Here is a 16,200-nt window from a genome sequence, read left to right as displayed (position 1 = left end):
CTTGTACTGATGACTCATTTCTCTGAGACACAGCATGAAGAACTGATGGTGTATATATAGGCTTAACATACTATGACAAATAGCATGTTCTGCCTGATTGGACAAGCTTAGATAAATGATTAGAGGTAAAAAAAAAAAAAAAAAAAAGAGCCAAGAAATGCCAGGAAAAAACGCAATGGAAAAGAATCTATAAAAGGAAAAGCATCTAGGAGGATATGTGTTGTGTTGGCCCTATCCTGTTTTGAAATACTATGTTTTTGGATAACTGCCACCACACTTTGCACTCATTTTTTAATGGGCAGGCTATGATTTCACTTACATGCTTCAGGACTAATACTGAGGTGTACAAAAACAACACAGAAGGGAAAGTCATTTCTTTTTCTTTAATGGTTGCGGCCCTACAATCCTGTATTGTCATGTCCTGTACTTTAATGTTCGTAACCCTGAGTATCTGCTTCTTTTGTGGTTGTTGGTCTTCTCTGAACATGGACAGATACCTGTATTCAATAACAGTGAAACAAAAAGCAAATTCATTTAACTCCTGATGAAACGCTGCTTCTTTTTCACCAACTAAATAATCTTGCTCATGTTATTCCCATCCCATTACACACCAGGTTACCTAATTGTTGATACAAACCATGTAATGAGGTTATATTTGTGAAAACAGTTTCTGTCTACTGGTTAATAAATCAGACATTCACTTTGCCTCGCTTGTGTGAGTGTGTCTCTGGGTGAGAAAGAATAGTATACAACTAAATCAAGAAAATAGTTGTCTACAGAGCTCCTTAAATTGCAGGCAGTCTGTCGTAAACAGCTGTTTTCTTTCTCTCTTGCAGGAGCACCATCTCCAGCGGGCCATCTCGGCACAGCAGGTATATGGCGAGAAGAGGGACAACATGGTTATCCCCGTTCCCGAGGCAGAGCGCAACATCACGCACTACGAGTCCCTCTACCCCGGGGAGTTCAAGATGCCAAAGCAGCTTATTCACATACAGCGTGAGTAGCAGGCCACTTGCAACAGGATTATCCTCTTAGCTGTGTTAGTGGTCTGCGAGCACGTGGTGATGTTGTTGCCGTTTGGAAGCACCGGGTGTGTGTGATGATTTCAGAGGGTTTATGCTGCTGATCAAGAGATTTTCAGTATTTAAGTTTGAGCTTTGCAGAAGAGTTGGTTATTTTTGTAGATGTTATGTCAGGCCAGCTGGCTCCTAAATAAGTAGGTCTCATTTGTGTCAGATGTCATCCTACAAAAATGTAATAGATTTTTCTGATAGAAGTCTTATGTGTGGACACTAAAAATTAATACAGTGTTGCAGGTTTTCATGTGGGAAGGGGACATCTATGTTATCTGTTTCATTGTTGTCCCTAGACTAGAGGGTCTGATAGCAGATAGGTGATTTCAGATAATGTCTAAAAGTGTTTGAACAGTCTCCATGAGTGATACAAATTAAGGGTCAGCAGGTTATTGGTGGAGAAAGAAGAGAGACTTGCACTCTGACAGCACGCTACAGTCAAAATTGAATTTGGCATATTGGCTGTTGAAATCATAGGTTTGCACCCAGGAAGAAGTGCTCTAGCTACCTTCTATCACCAGTGTTACTTCCTGAGATTTCACACATCCCTCTGAGCAAATATTTTACACACACACACACACACACACCAGTAAAATGTTGGGAGCATCTGGTCAACCATGGCATGTTATTGTTGCACTCTGTAAGTGTGATTTGTTTTCTAGTTCATAAAATGACTGCAAGTTCTCTCATGTGGAGAGAATGGCATTGAACAAACAGACCAGAAGTCATAATGAAGCATTTCTCAACAAAAATATGAGAACAAAGTCCATTTGTTTGCTGTGTACTGCAGCCATTAGAGGCACTGTTTAAATTGGCATAATGACATGCAAACCAGCAGGGACACCGTTTTCACTATAATTGTCAGGGTTTCCGCAGGTCCTTTTTAAAAGTCTTGAGAAGTCTCAAATCCACTAATCTTTCCAAGACATCTTAAGGCATAAAATCCAATTTTGACAGAGCTTCAAAATTAATTTAGTTGGGTTCAGTCTCATAAAAAGTAGCATCTTTTAGAAGTAATATGTTAAATTGTTTATGTGAACATTACCTTAATGTAATAGGGATAAGTTCAGCAAGATCTGGCTTGAGAACAGCATATGTAATGGTTGGTTGAAGCCTTTAATATAACAAAAAAGCCTGAAAATAGCTGCTTCACCTTATGCAAGAAAATACTCCAATTGTAAACTAATTTGCAAAGGCAAAGGAGTGGCATTACAAGTCAAAAAAACATGTAGCCTCTGTAAAAAGCCTCCTGCAAAGGCCTGTCATCACCCAGTATTGCTCTGTATTCAGGAGCATCACCAAAGTCCCACCCCAGCGTGACCCACTCTGCACTAACAACGTTGACTCCTGAGACCTCCAGGCAACATTTGGATCTGTGTGGATATTAAAAGCAGAGGCGCTTTAGATTGTGTGCACAGTAGCTAAATATCAGTCAGGTAAAAGCAATGAAGAAATACTGTGCATTCATGTTGAATGTGATCAACTTTTGTCATTTTGCAAGTTAATTCTGGGAATCACATTTTTCTTAATACCCATAGTACTTTTTTGCCAGTATGGACATGAAATAGGTCTTAAGTCGCATTGAGAAAGGTCTGGAAAAGGAGTCTTGAAAAGTGTTAACTCATTGAACCCTGCAGAAACCTTGATTGTGCAGCTCTGTTTTTCTGTTATCCAACAGTTAAAATATGGGGCAGTGTGAGGGAATGCGGCACACCTTGCCAAATGCTTCAGGTTTTGACAGGTTAATGTGTTGATTATAGTGCAGCTCTTGTACTGTAGTGACAGTGCTGCAGACATGTTTTTTTTTCATGCAGTGGTCACAGTAGCTGATGGATTACAACAGACAGCCACTTCCCCATTTTACCAGACTTAATATGTTCTTCCCTGGAGAATCTCCAGGCCGTGGCTGGAGATTCTGGCCAGACTGACAGTTAGGCCAAAAAACCCTGAGACTCAGGCAATATTTGGTGCAGAGTCAAACACAAGCACAATAGTTTGCCATGATTTAATTGTATGCTAATGTCCTAAACAAAGTTTGGCAGTAGTTGTTTGAAGATAAAGGTGCCTGTATTTCATACCCCATGGCTTGTGTTTATTGACTTTGCCTGAAGTGCACTGCTGCGAAATATAAATGATTCCGCAATATGAAATCATGACATGGATTTATTTCTCTTTGGTAGATCTCATTTCCTCTCGAAACACACATTTTTATTGAAGTTGCCTAGTCTATCTGTCTAGCAAAACCTGTCTGTGTGAGGTTCAAAAGTTTAGATTTTTGTTTTGCTGTGTTATGTTCTGTGTAATATGCTCAAATATATCATTATTATCTCATAAGTCATCGTGTTCATGCACAATTGCAGCCTGCTCAAGTGTTTACAGAAGTGATGTTGTGTCTACTTCAGGCAGTCCTGTTCCTGACTCTGCCTTCTGAATTAATATGTCTGTCTGTCTCTTCAGTAACCGACTCCTCTCCATCTCACAGCTTTCAGTTTGGATACAGAGCAGCCAGACTACGACCTAGATTCGGAGGATGAGACGTTTGTGAATAAGCTGAAGAAGAAAATGGAAATCACAGCCCTGCAGTTTGAAGAAATGATAGACCGACTGGAGAAAGGCAGTGGACAGCAGGTATTTGTCAGGCTGTGTGGAGAAAAATAGTAGTTTGCATGGAATTTGCACAAACACATCTCTGGCTTTGCTTTACCCAGAATAAACAAGCCCACTAAGTCAGATTGTACTTTAGTCTGCCTTATAATCATTGCCTTAGTCCTTGGTGTCTTTAATAGTTATGGAAAGCTACTGCACTTTCTACTCCAAGCTACTGCTTTGTTATTGTCATCTCTGACTAATATGTAGGCTACTTAAAGTCATACAACTGTCAAACTTAGAAGTATGACTGTATGAGGTGTGTCTGGAGGCAACAAGACTCTGCCACTCTGCTGAAAGCCAAAAGTCTTTGTTTTGAAGTGATTTTTGGCTCTTTAAAATGCCTGCAGCATGTGTTGTTTCTATCTTCATTATACATGCAGCACATGAACACTGGTTCAGTCTGCTGTGGCTCTGACTATTGCACTAACCTGGTCGCTCTGTCTCTGTTGCTCCACAGCTTGTCAGTCTCCAGGAGGCCAAACTGCTGCTGAAGGAGGATGACGAGTTGATCAAGGAGGTGTTCGACTACTGGAGCCGCAAGAGGAAAACCTGCAAGGGTGGCTCCCTCATCCCTAACGTGAAGCAGGAGAAGAGGGATGGCTCTAGCACCAGCGACCCCTATGTGGCCTTCCGCCGACGGACGGAGAAGATGCAGACCAGGAAGGTAGGAATCTGTGGCAAATGGAAGAAGTTGAGCTGTTGTACCTGTTGCATGCAAATGAAGGCATCTTGGTCACCTAGTAGCTGGAGAATTGTCCTTGATTTTAAAGGGCAAAAGTGTTGTTTTAACCCAGAATTCTACATGGATGACGTATTTTAGTAGGTCAGTCCGGAAGTAAGCATCACTCTGGTTCCCTCCACAAAAAGCAGGTGCGATTTTGTCTTTGCATTAGTGCAGAAAATACCTGTACATGTCTTGTTCTGCAAGATAATCAAGATAATTTTGAAGCATAAATGAAATCGCCAGAAGTAAAGGAGCTAACATTAGGCTGTAAAGGAACTGAACCACGGTCACATTCCTTAAGTTTCACCCCCACTAAGTGACTAGTGATGAAATAATGATTTTCAATGTCACAGACATCTCTGTGGTCTCATTTAATGACTTGTTAGCAGCAGCCTTTTTTAAGATGTGTAAAAGTTTTTATGTCATAGAAAAATCGAAGTCTTTTAAGCTTCTGTTAATCATAGACATTCCCATTAGCTAATGCCAGTTAGTCTTTCTGGGGTACAGCACACAGTACAAACAAAAATTTTGTTATATACATTCAGCAAGAAAGCATTGCTTACAAAAGTCAATTTTCACATCATTTGACACAGCAAACAACATAAAACATCTAGTGTTTGGTCATGCAGTTAATTGTGTTAAGTACTCTTTTATTGTTTTCCTAAAACTAGCCATGGTATTTGTTTTAATGACAATGATTAGGTTAACTTATCCATCCAATTCTGGCTCTGTTAATTACAGTAGATTTGAGGAGATCTGTCCCAGGTCTAGGAGGTAAAAGATATCACGTTCACACTCCTGGACAGGTAACTCCATTCAGGACAAGGCACTGATTTTAAAACCACAACGGACAATAATGAACAATGTCAATGTGTTGAACTGGGGATGCTTCTTTAGGTATTCTGCCGGTACATAGCCCAAAGCATGTGTAGGTTATGTTAGTTGTTGCATTATTACCCTTGAATGAAAGTTTTAAAAACTATTGGATGCCTCACTAACTTGATGTCTGAAAAAGTTCCACCATAAATGGGAACACTTGTGGCTTTGTGTCTGAAGTATAACTGCTCCATTTTCAGAACCGAAAGAATGACGAGGCGTCATATGAGAAGATGCTGAAGCTGCGCAGGGACCTGAGCCGAGCTGTCACCATCCTGGAGATGATCAAGAGGAGGGAGAAGAGCAAGAGGGAACTGCTGCATCTCACACTGGAGATTGTGGAGAAGAGGTAAGAAAGACCGGCGTGTGAAATTGGCCTAGAGAGAGTGTTTGGCAGTGGTTGTTATGGTTGTCTGCACTGCATCAGCTACCTTGTTAGGCAAGTGGCTGCTATTAGGAGGCTTTTTCACAGGGATTTACGATGGAGGAGTATGATAGATGTATGCGTTGCCTGATAGTTACATGTTACATATTCATGAAAAGAAACACATTTTTTTATAGTATTGTGTTGTGCAGCTGTGCTCTTGCTCTGTCTCTCCAGGAGTGTTTTGGGAATGGTCTCACATAAGGTCTTAAAGCACTAATTGTTTATCTCCTCAAAGCTGAGAAGGTGACTGTGTCAGACCTTTACTACATGTGGTGTTTTGGATTGCTTATGTGGTTAACCCACATGTTTGATTAGGCTTTTGTTTACTCGTCAAGTTGAAATCCCAAGTAGAGACCATTAGGACACCAGACTGATGATATGGAAGAGTCAACCACATGTTTCCTGTAAAGTCAGGCTTCGCTGCTTGTGTTAATTGGGGGCACAGTTATGTACACTGTTTTGTATGCATTATCAATTTAGAGTTCACCCTGTTTATTCAGTAATGTCAGGAGCAAATTAGCTCATTGACTTCTCTGCAGCTGCCAGAATCTTTTTTCTCAGTCTACACTAGGCAGTATGTATTTTTTCCCTTTGTTTTAATTTCTTTTTCTTTTTCAACCTCTTCTTTGAATTGTTCTTTTTTCCTCCCCCCAGTGGGGCTTTTGCAATCCATCTAAACATGACATCCGAATGGAATGAATTTGCTCTGAAAGTAGCTGTCAGTGTGAGCTTAAATTGGACCCTTCTCCTTGAAGTGCTTTTGATTTGTAGTGACATTTCAATTTCCTCTTGTTATCCCGGCCTGGTTTCTGCCTGCGCATCAAAGCCAGTGTTCACTCCCAGATTGGACCACTCTATTCTCAGTAGATAGCTTCTCCGGCCCACTTCATGATATTATGCTGGTGTGGAGTGACCCAGGTGTGCTGAGTGGTGTGTGTGTGTGTGTAGACAGTGAGTTTTGCCCTGCTTCTGTGCACTGAAGTTGAGGTTATTTTATCTGTTGGCCACAGCAGTATAGGGTCAACAATTAAGCATTAATTTAATATTGCAGTATAAATTACAATGCAGCATGCACAGGTTAGCTTCATATTTCATATTTTGCAGCAAATGTTGTACAATGTTAAACCGACATGTTTGGGATAAGACACTTTAGATTAGGTGTGTTCCTAACAACCACTTTCCCTGTCAATTAAACAAGAATTTAAATTTAGTTGAGGTGACTAGAGGCGATAAACAATATCATATTGATTCACAAAGTGTAGCTGATGCTAGTAGTGCTGGCACCAACAGCTCTCCTTGCTGGTTAACGTCCATATACCTGTGCTGAATGTGGTTACGCAGTGCTTGAAATGCTGCCAAAATGCACAGATTTTTAGAGATGTTACCTTTATCCCACTTTGCACCTCACTGGTTTCCATCTTGACTTAAGTGCCTGCTGGCTTCAGAACAGTATTTCTGGTGCAGAGGGTAGCAACATTCAATTGACTAGATGACTAATTGTTTACAGCCCTAATTTAGATAAAAGTTGAAGCTGCAACTACAAATTTTCTTTTATTACTGAGTAGTCTTTTAGGTTGTTCTGTACGTCAAATAAAATTAGTCCACTGCTGGGACCTGTTTCTGTGAATTCATTATGCGTTGCTCAATGATTAGGTTTAAACATAAACTCTAAAATTATTAGAGATGCACAAGCCAAAAATGGGAAATGTATATTATTTGTTAATCCAGTAGTGGAATTATAGCCTGTAAATTTTGTCTTTATAATATCTGATTTGACAGATTGTGCTAAAGCTTTTTATTTTGAGAGGAAAAATGTTCGCTAGAATTTTTTTTTTTTTTACTTCACAAGAAAAAAATAAATGATCATTTAAATAGTTGGAACAGCTCTTTGTTTTTGTTGTGACAGTTTCCTTCTTAGTTTGATTTGGTTCAGTCACAGCTATGGAATATTAAATCATCCGTCTTTGCTCACTACATCTTAGCATTTTCTTACCCTTAGGTGTACAGAAAGTACAGGTTATGTGAGCATCATGGAAACAGGCTGTTAACTATCAGCTAAAAAAAAGTCCATGTTGTGCATCGCTAAAAATAATCTTTTGATCAGTTCTGCAGATGATTGTTAAATGTACCTCCTTTTAGGCTCACCATCCGTTTTGTCTTTCCATCAGGAATGCGATGCCAGACTTTGGCAGTGAGGTGATGGCAGAGGCACTTGCGCAACGAGCTTTGGTGAAGCCTGTCTACACCATCCCCATCATTCCCCTGTCCAACAGTAACCAGTACAGACACCAGGACCACTTGGATATGAAGGACTACAAGAAAGTAAGGCCATCTACATTCACAACATGCTGGTTTCCTCCCAATAATGTCAGGAACAGAATGGAAACTGATTTCCGTCCTTTCTGGCTCTTGATGAGCGTGGGCGTCAGAACAGAATGTCTGCACAAGTATCAGAAAATGTTATTGACTTCACATTTGTCCTTCACTTGAGTCAATTCACACAGTGACGAAGTGAGGAGCTGTATAATACAGAATACTGTACTGTGTATTGAACACTGGCTCAGATGAGACCTTTCATTGTTGAAAAGGTGCATAATTTTAAAAGGCAGCTAGTAATGAGTTATTGAAAATCATTGCCACACTGGGTATACATAACTGATTTTTATATATATAAAAAAATACTAATATGAACCTCAGGATTCACAAGAAGAAAGGAAGAAAATCTTCAAAAAAGCGCCAAGATTTTTTTCAGAAATATAATAAAGCGCAATTATTTTCCAAAGGACAACCAGTATTAGAAGAGTTAGTTTTCCCAGGCTCTTGGGTAGCCTTCAACAAAAAGACTGACTGTGTATCACTCTGTTCATTAGGCCAGTGACTGAATTTCCCCTGTGGCTATTAGGGTTGGATCAACGACGCAGTAGTGGCGCCATTCTTTTGTTTGTTTTGTGCAAATTACTTAATTTGACAAGTGAAATTAATTTGGTCCAGTATGCCAAGTGTAACATTATCTGTGGCTCTCACCTCACTGCCCAGCAGGCAGCTTTATGGTCTGAGCAAGCTAGCTTCTTGGTGCTAGTCTTAGTTACAAGGGATGTAACCATACCAAAATCTCAAACTATGGTAAGTCATAATAAAAAGTCCACAAAACAATATTTGTTGCAGTATTGTGGGGAAATCAACAAACTAAATACAAAATCAACATAAAACATGACAAAACATATAGCTTTCAAAATTGAAGTCACGTCATGAACAGCTGCTGTTGACCCATGGTTACGCTTGAGCCGATAGTGCCCCTCGTGTTGCTTGTCAAATTTTTTGAAGCATTGATTCATTCATCTAACACGCTTTGAAGTTTAAAACTAGAACGGTAAAAAAAAGATTAAATATGAATGAATTAGCGTTTTTTGCGGTGCCGTGCCATCCCTCGCGATGAGCTTGTCAATAGCGCAGTATTTCATAATTGCGTTATTGCCACAGCCCAACTCTTCACGCCTTGAAGATATATCTTTGAGTTGGTAAGGTATACGCTATTTGTGCTGATTCCTTCAAACTCCAAACATTTAATTTAATGCTGAGTTGCCATATGGTTTGATAATGTTGCACTTCATTACACAGCACTGTTGTGAACTCCGTGTCACCTCTTCTCATTATAACTTCATTAGCTCCAGTGTCCAACAACCCTCCCCGTGCCCTGCAGGGAGACAACTATTTCCCCCTTTTTCCCCCTCTACCAGCTGGTTGACTTTTCCCTTTTGTTTACAGACGCTCATTTTTGGTTTAACTGTGTCCCCTTCTCCCTCATCACTCCAGCCCTCACTCCTTCCATTGATTTGACACAGCAGTTCTTCACTGTAGAGTCCCTGCCTCCCTGTTTGCTTTGTCCCCCACGTCTAAGGACTGAATAGGATCTGACTAATCCTAGTAGAGTTGGAGTCTGTTCAGACAGGGAGGGGTCGTCCCACTGGGGAAGTAGGGGTGAGCGGTGGCACGGGTTGGATTGAGGAGGAGGGGGAGGCAGGGGGGCAGCCATCTGGCTAGGCAGCGGCATCTGGCACATGCTGCCATCTGCATATCAATGCCTCTTTTACTCACTGTTGTTTCTACACACTCTCGTCGCCTGCGTACAGACCACCAACACTACACTACCACTGACAGTATTGCTCTGCATCTTGGAATGCCTTTTTGATTACGCAGGCTGTAGTATAAACATTGAGCACTGTTTCCCTCCCCTCCTCACAGCCGGAGAAGACGGAGGCAGTACGAACCAAAAGGAAATATGAAAAGAAGCCCAAGATCCCTCCTCTGTCAGCGCCACAGCATTCAGGGCCCTCGGTGTTCAATCCCAAGGACCTCAACCAGTATGATTTCCCCAGCTCAGACGAAGAACCCTTCTCACAGGTAACATGCTTCAACTTCTGATGAATGTGAGCTGTTTTAAGTTTTTTAGTGAGGTGATTTCAGTACAAAGTACAATTGCTACAATTTTCACAATGATTTTACATCAAAAATGGGTGAAAGCTGTAACCAGTGTTGCCAGGTTAGTGGTTTTCTGCAAAGTTGGGCTTCTTCTATTTCAGCAGGATTGTTGCTGTACTGCATATAAAAGACGTAAATAAAATACTTTTTGAAGTAAACTTTTGCTGTCCCTGCTCATCAAGCTGGTTCCATAAGAAAATAATTCATAAAATAAGATGTTTGGCCCAAATGTATAAATACACACAGCACAATGTGAGCATTTGTCACATATAAAATGGAACTTGAAAGTTGTTCTTTCAAAACCTTGGACTTGTATAAAAAAGCAGGTAGAATACCTTTTGAAGCTAAGTGCTATGTGTGAGCTGTTTCTGCTCATAAATTAGTGAACAATAAATGAACTTTCTGTGTCAGCCTCTCTTAACATGCAGTATCTCTTTGAAGTACTGGCTGTATTTTGAATTTGAGTTTTGACCCTTTGAGGTTGCTGTAGCTGGTCAGTGTGGAGTGGTGGTGGTAGCACGTGAAGTTAGCAGATACTGGTTTGTTTCAACTATACATGTCGTTTTATATTGAGCATGTGAAGTAAAATGGATGAGTTTAAGATTTTACCGCAAGCCCGTCGTTGGGAATTCCCATTATGTGTTAGCGTTGAGCTAACGGACCAAGTGCTAGTTTTTTACGTGTGTGTGTACATATATATATATATATATATATATATATATATATATATATATATATACATATATATATATATATATATATATATATATATATATATATATATATATATATATACACATATATATATATATATACACACACACACACACATATATAATATGAATTATAATTTCAGGAAACTAAAAAAGAAGAATCATGACACTGAAGACAATCAATGTTTTTTGTTTCCCACCCTTACACTCAGAACATCTTTGATATGACATAGCCTAATTTGTATGCATGCAACATTACAACATTGTTATTTTTAAATTATTATTATGCATTGTAGCTTCCTATCTGCATTTTTTATTATGCCATATTAAAAAATTGTGATGAACCACAATACTGTTGCTATTGTTTAGTAATTCATTTCTGTTGGTTATTATAAATAATATGTTTCGGGGGATTTTGTGCAATTATTGGCCTGGAAAATATCAAACCAATCTGGTAACACTGGCTGTAATCATCCAGCCAATATTGACTGTTCTTCAGCGAGCAACAAATCATGCTTGGCTAATATTATAAAGATTGTGTCAAGTGTATAAAAGGGTATGGTTTCAGGTCCTCAGCTTTTTGTTTGCTAATATATTTTTTATTGTATAGATCCATTCAGGTTCCTCGGAGGCAGAAGAGGAGAATGACCCAGATGGCTGCTATGCGTTCAGGAGGAAGGCCGGCTGTCAGTACTACGCTGTGAGTGCCCTCCTGTGACTCCCATGCTTCTATTTATAGTGCCAACAGCAGGCTGGTCAGTCTGGCCGCCCTGGCTGTTAGTCTTCCACACTCCACTGGACAGAACAATGCAATAATGAAGACTGGCCTTTTTCTTTTCCAATTTATTCCTCTACTCTCAATTTTAATATGCGACATCATCTTCCTCTTTTCTCCTATTCAGTCTCGTCCAGACCAGAGTGGCAACTGGCCCTGGGTAAGCCCATCAGAGGGCGGGCTCGGCGACCCACGCTTCCGCTACTGTCTGACCTCGCTGAACATGCCACGGCGCTGCATAGGTTTGGCACGGCGCCGTGTGGGCAGAGGGGGCAGGTGAGTTCAGTCTGGCTTTTTTGGTTTGGTCAGGGATGCTTGGATTTTACTGCAGGTGCACAAAGCAACATGTTATTTGAACAAATTTCCAAGTTTTGAAAATTTGGCAAAATCTGGTATTGGTTGTTGTTTTTTTTTAAACCATATTTCATCCTTTGACGTTTGATGTGAATAGAACTGCAATGATTAGTCGATTAATCAATAAGTCATTGAAAGAAAATTAGTTCCCAAATATTGTGATTAATATTTCAGTAATTTTTCAAGCAAAGCTGTCAAACATTTGCTGGTTCCTGCATCTTAAATGTAAGGATTTGCTGTTTTTGAGTCGTTTATGGTAGAAAGTCTTTGGATTTTGGACGCTTGGTTGGACAAAAGAAGCCACTTGTAGTAGGTGTCAAGATTCTCCAAATCTATGATTTGATTTGACTTTTGATTTCAAGGAGGATTTGACTTTCGATTTCTGCTGGTAAGCTCTTCGAAGTGTTTTTATTCAACAGACACATACTGGATGATGTAAGTAGGCATGGGAGAAGAGAATTACTGTGATGATCACAGATCGTGCCTTTTTCAATATGATGTTGGAAAGCTTATTTCAATAGATTTTCAATTTAATATTGACATTTTGACACCCTTATTTTGAAGTTGTCACTTTGGGCTCTAGGTGTTGAGCATTTTTCACACAAGATTCAAGGATGTGTAATATGATCAGGTGCTGTCTAAATTCAACATATTCATGATATCCTAACATTGACAAATTCAGTCAAGAAAATTAAGTCAAAGTGGTGAAATGAAATGTGTGGAGGAATGCTGCCAATGCCAATACTGAGCAGAGGAAATTCAGCCAAGTCTTGGCTGAAGCTGCTGAGGTTGTTTACCATACCAACTCTTTGGCAGGTTACCAGCGATGATTTGGCGGCCACGTTCTATTATAAATATCAAGCTGGCTGGTATAATGATGAACATGACAGTCCCATTTTGGGATTCACCTGCCACTGTGGCCTGTAGACAAATGAGAAAACTTAGCTTCTGCTGAGTTGAAACAGCAACATGTCCTGCAGCTCACACTGATATCTCCTCCGTAATTACACAGACGATTGAATAAAGCACGCAGGCTGGAAGAGTTAGCCAGCGGCTTCCACAGTGCTGGGTGTTGTTGAGGAGACAACTGGGTTAGGCGGTATCTGTTTCACAGACGCACATGAGATTGGCAATGTTCTGTTTCTGTCTGCAATCAACCTTATCACCTGCCCCGAGGGAGACTGAAGCACCAGTGTATCTGTCTTCTTCAGTATGATGTGTACTTATGATAGCAATACTTGATCGTGTGAGAGAACATGGAGCTTATGTTTGTTTAGACGGACTAGCAATCTGCCTGCAGGGACTGTGGTGTTGGTTGTCTTTTCTTGTTCATTGCTGCATGGGCTCAGAGTTAAACACCTCTAGGATTTATATGAGATTTGGTAAAGACAAAGGTTCAGCTTTAATTTTGAATGTTGTGTGTAATCTATGGCTGCATTGTCTATAAAGTGTCAGAAAATAGTGGAAAATGTCAATCCCAGTTTTCAGACTTCAATGTAACGTCTTAAAATACCTTGTTTTGTCAGTCTAAAACATTAGGATATTCAGTTAAATGATAGTAAACAGAAAAGTTGAAAATCTCTCATTTTGGCAGTTTGAAAACAGTATTTTGTGCTGTTTTTGCTTATTGTTGAGCCCTGGAGACATGTATCGCTGCACCTAACCATTATTTTCATCAATGAATCTGTCATCATTTTCTTGATTAATTGACTTGTTTGGTCGAGAAAATGGTGGAAAATGTTGCTGTCACAGAAGAAAATGTTCACATTTGAGAAGATTGAATCAGAGAACTTTAACCTAACATTAAAACTAAAAACCAGGGCCCACGGACAAAAGTTCAGAATAAGGTTGAGTTTGGTTCACCAGAAGTTTCAAGCCAAAAATAAAAAATCAATTTAAGCATCACAGGCAGAGTGACACCGTGCACAGTAAGTCAGTCAGTTAAGGGAACTTACAATACAGTAGGTGTTTGCTTTTGGCCCGTGGCACACTGAAGTCTCAGTTTTGGCCCTCAAAGGGAGAAAGTTCAGACACCCCTGTACAAAACAATTAGTGATTAATTTGATAGTTGACAACTTATCTATTGATTGACTAATTGTTGCAGTTCAAGAGATGTGCGCAATTGTATCCTTATGACTTTGGATATTCCCTGACATTTCAGCCAGCCAGTGCTGCACAGTTTTCATTATACAACATCTAAAAATGTCACTGTGCAGTTTTGATTTAGTTAACAGTGTGACTTTTGCTCTGGTATCAACTTCAGGTGAAACTATAAAAGACTGACCCCACTAGTGGCCATGCTCTGGAATAGTCAGAGAAGCAATGTTGCCTTATTTTTTCTGGCTTTTAACAAGCATTACAGCTTCATGAAGGTCCAGTGCGCCTGTAAACTTTGAGTATTGTTCCATTACATAAGTGTTCTGCTCTGTACTCATGGCAGAACTGCATGTTTTTGTCCTGTTTTTGTGCAATACCCCGCTCTATATTTGGTACTGCCTGCCCACTGGACATTGTAATTACATGAGTGGTATGCAAGGAATAGCTGCACTTGTGCAACACTTTTGTCATAACCAAAGGACGTTGATGTTGTAATGCACTGATAATGGCTACAGCATGTTCTTCATTTCATCCGACCTCAGATGACTTGTAGTTTTCAGCAGCTCACTGATGATTTATTCTGATGATTTTTGGTTTTGTTTCAGGATCTTGTTGGACAGAGCGCACACAGATCTAGACAGCATCTGTCAGAGCCTCGACTCTGACCCGGAGCCCGAACCACTCGCCTCACCACTTCCAAGTTCTCCGCTCCGCAACTCCAACGCCAGTACCTCAGAAACCAATACCTCGGACCCGACCAGCTCCTCCCATGTTCCCTCCTCTTCATCACCCATGTCGCCATCATTGCCAACATCTATGGACCTCAGCCAGATTCTTTTGAACATTAAATCTTGCCGCTGGAGGCACTTCAGACCACGGACGCTATCCCATCACCCCTTGGGTGGAGGAGACTTGTCTCGCAGAGGATTTAGGGATTTTAGCCGGACAGTGTCAGGAGTAACCCGAACCCTGTCTGGAGGAGCCAGCTCCCAGAACCGCACCGGCGCAGCCCCCACGCCTGTCAATGGTGAGTCAGTTGTTTACTCTGCCGTGCTGCTCAGTATTTTCTTTGGCTCTTTGGCAGTGTACATCTTCAAATTGTACAGCTAAATATTTTCATTGGTCTGAACAAAGTGGAACAGTTAATTTTGTTGTTTTATGGCATTGTAAGCAAAGGTTTCTTGGCATCACAAGGAGCAGATTTAATACAGTTTTGATAAGCTGTCATTCTACAAGGTTAGTGATGCTGGCAGTAATTTCTGGGAGTAAATTTAGCAAAGCCTGATCGCCCTTATTGCACTCCATGCTGTAATTAAAGAAGTGGTTTCATTCAGTCTGAGCTTGCCCTGAGTTTGCCTTCACTTCATTTTGCAACTGCTGCCATCAGATATCAACATCCATCTCTGTGAACGGAAGTTCTTTCTTTTGGCCTGTCATTTATCTAATTTATTTAATGTGGGAAAGTTTTAGATTTGTCTAGTCTATTATTAGTGGGCTTCGTTTGTCTTTAAGGTAGTTCTAGAGTGAGTTTGTTCTTATGGACAAGTTTACTGATTTTACAATGACATTCTGATCTTGTGACATAAGGCTACTGTTTTTGTCATGTGTCTTATGCTCATCGTTATTGCTATCCATTTTGGCAGAGGCACACTTAAAAAAGTGTCCTGACCAATTACAGGAAAGCTGTCCCAGCTAAAATAGAGGTTAGAGTTGTGTGATTGTCAGCAAATCTTCTGTCATTGTATCTTTATGCTTAAATATAGCCAGATAGGAATATTAGAATATTTTTGACATAAAGAAGATAGATATAACTCTGTTCATCAAATACTGCAATGGCATGGTCTTCTTCACTGACTGGCACTGTAGCCTAATAACTTTATATATTTTTTAGATATTTTCTGACTTTTTATGGCTAATTGCCAGTACCTATATATGCACATATCTTTTCCATGTAATTGCAGACAACATCAAGTCTGTCTTATTATGCCCACTCTCATCATGATGCCCCTCTGGCAGATGCAGACATAAAATTC

At 40.2% G+C, this 16,200-nt stretch overlaps 1 protein-coding gene across 2 annotated transcripts in view; it reads left to right on the top strand.

The window, feature by feature from the left end:
* LOC146307788 (enhancer of polycomb homolog 1-like) overlaps positions 1–16,200 on the top strand; it is a 41,878-nt gene that overhangs the window by 14,374 nt on the left and 11,304 nt on the right. For both annotated transcript variants that reach the window (XM_084746735.1, XM_084746734.1), the window contains 9 exons: positions 837–996; positions 3,556–3,701; positions 4,180–4,386; positions 5,523–5,671; positions 7,918–8,071; positions 9,992–10,150; positions 11,552–11,641; positions 11,844–11,992; positions 14,773–15,194. In XM_084746735.1, the coding sequence (XP_084602861.1) occupies positions 897–996; positions 3,556–3,701; positions 4,180–4,386; positions 5,523–5,671; positions 7,918–8,071; positions 9,992–10,150; positions 11,552–11,641; positions 11,844–11,992; positions 14,773–15,194 (1,576 nt within the window). In that variant the 5' untranslated portion in view covers positions 837–896. The remainder of the gene's footprint in view (positions 1–836; positions 997–3,555; positions 3,702–4,179; positions 4,387–5,522; positions 5,672–7,917; positions 8,072–9,991; positions 10,151–11,551; positions 11,642–11,843; positions 11,993–14,772; positions 15,195–16,200) is intronic.

The sequence above is a fragment of the Lutjanus erythropterus genome, chromosome 21 (genome assembly GCF_056507025.1).
Source record: "Lutjanus erythropterus isolate fLutEry1 chromosome 21, fLutEry1.hap2, whole genome shotgun sequence".
Classification (NCBI taxonomy): domain Eukaryota; kingdom Metazoa; phylum Chordata; class Actinopteri; order Lutjaniformes; family Lutjanidae; genus Lutjanus; species Lutjanus erythropterus.
This window is presented reverse-complemented; position numbering and strand designations above follow the sequence as displayed.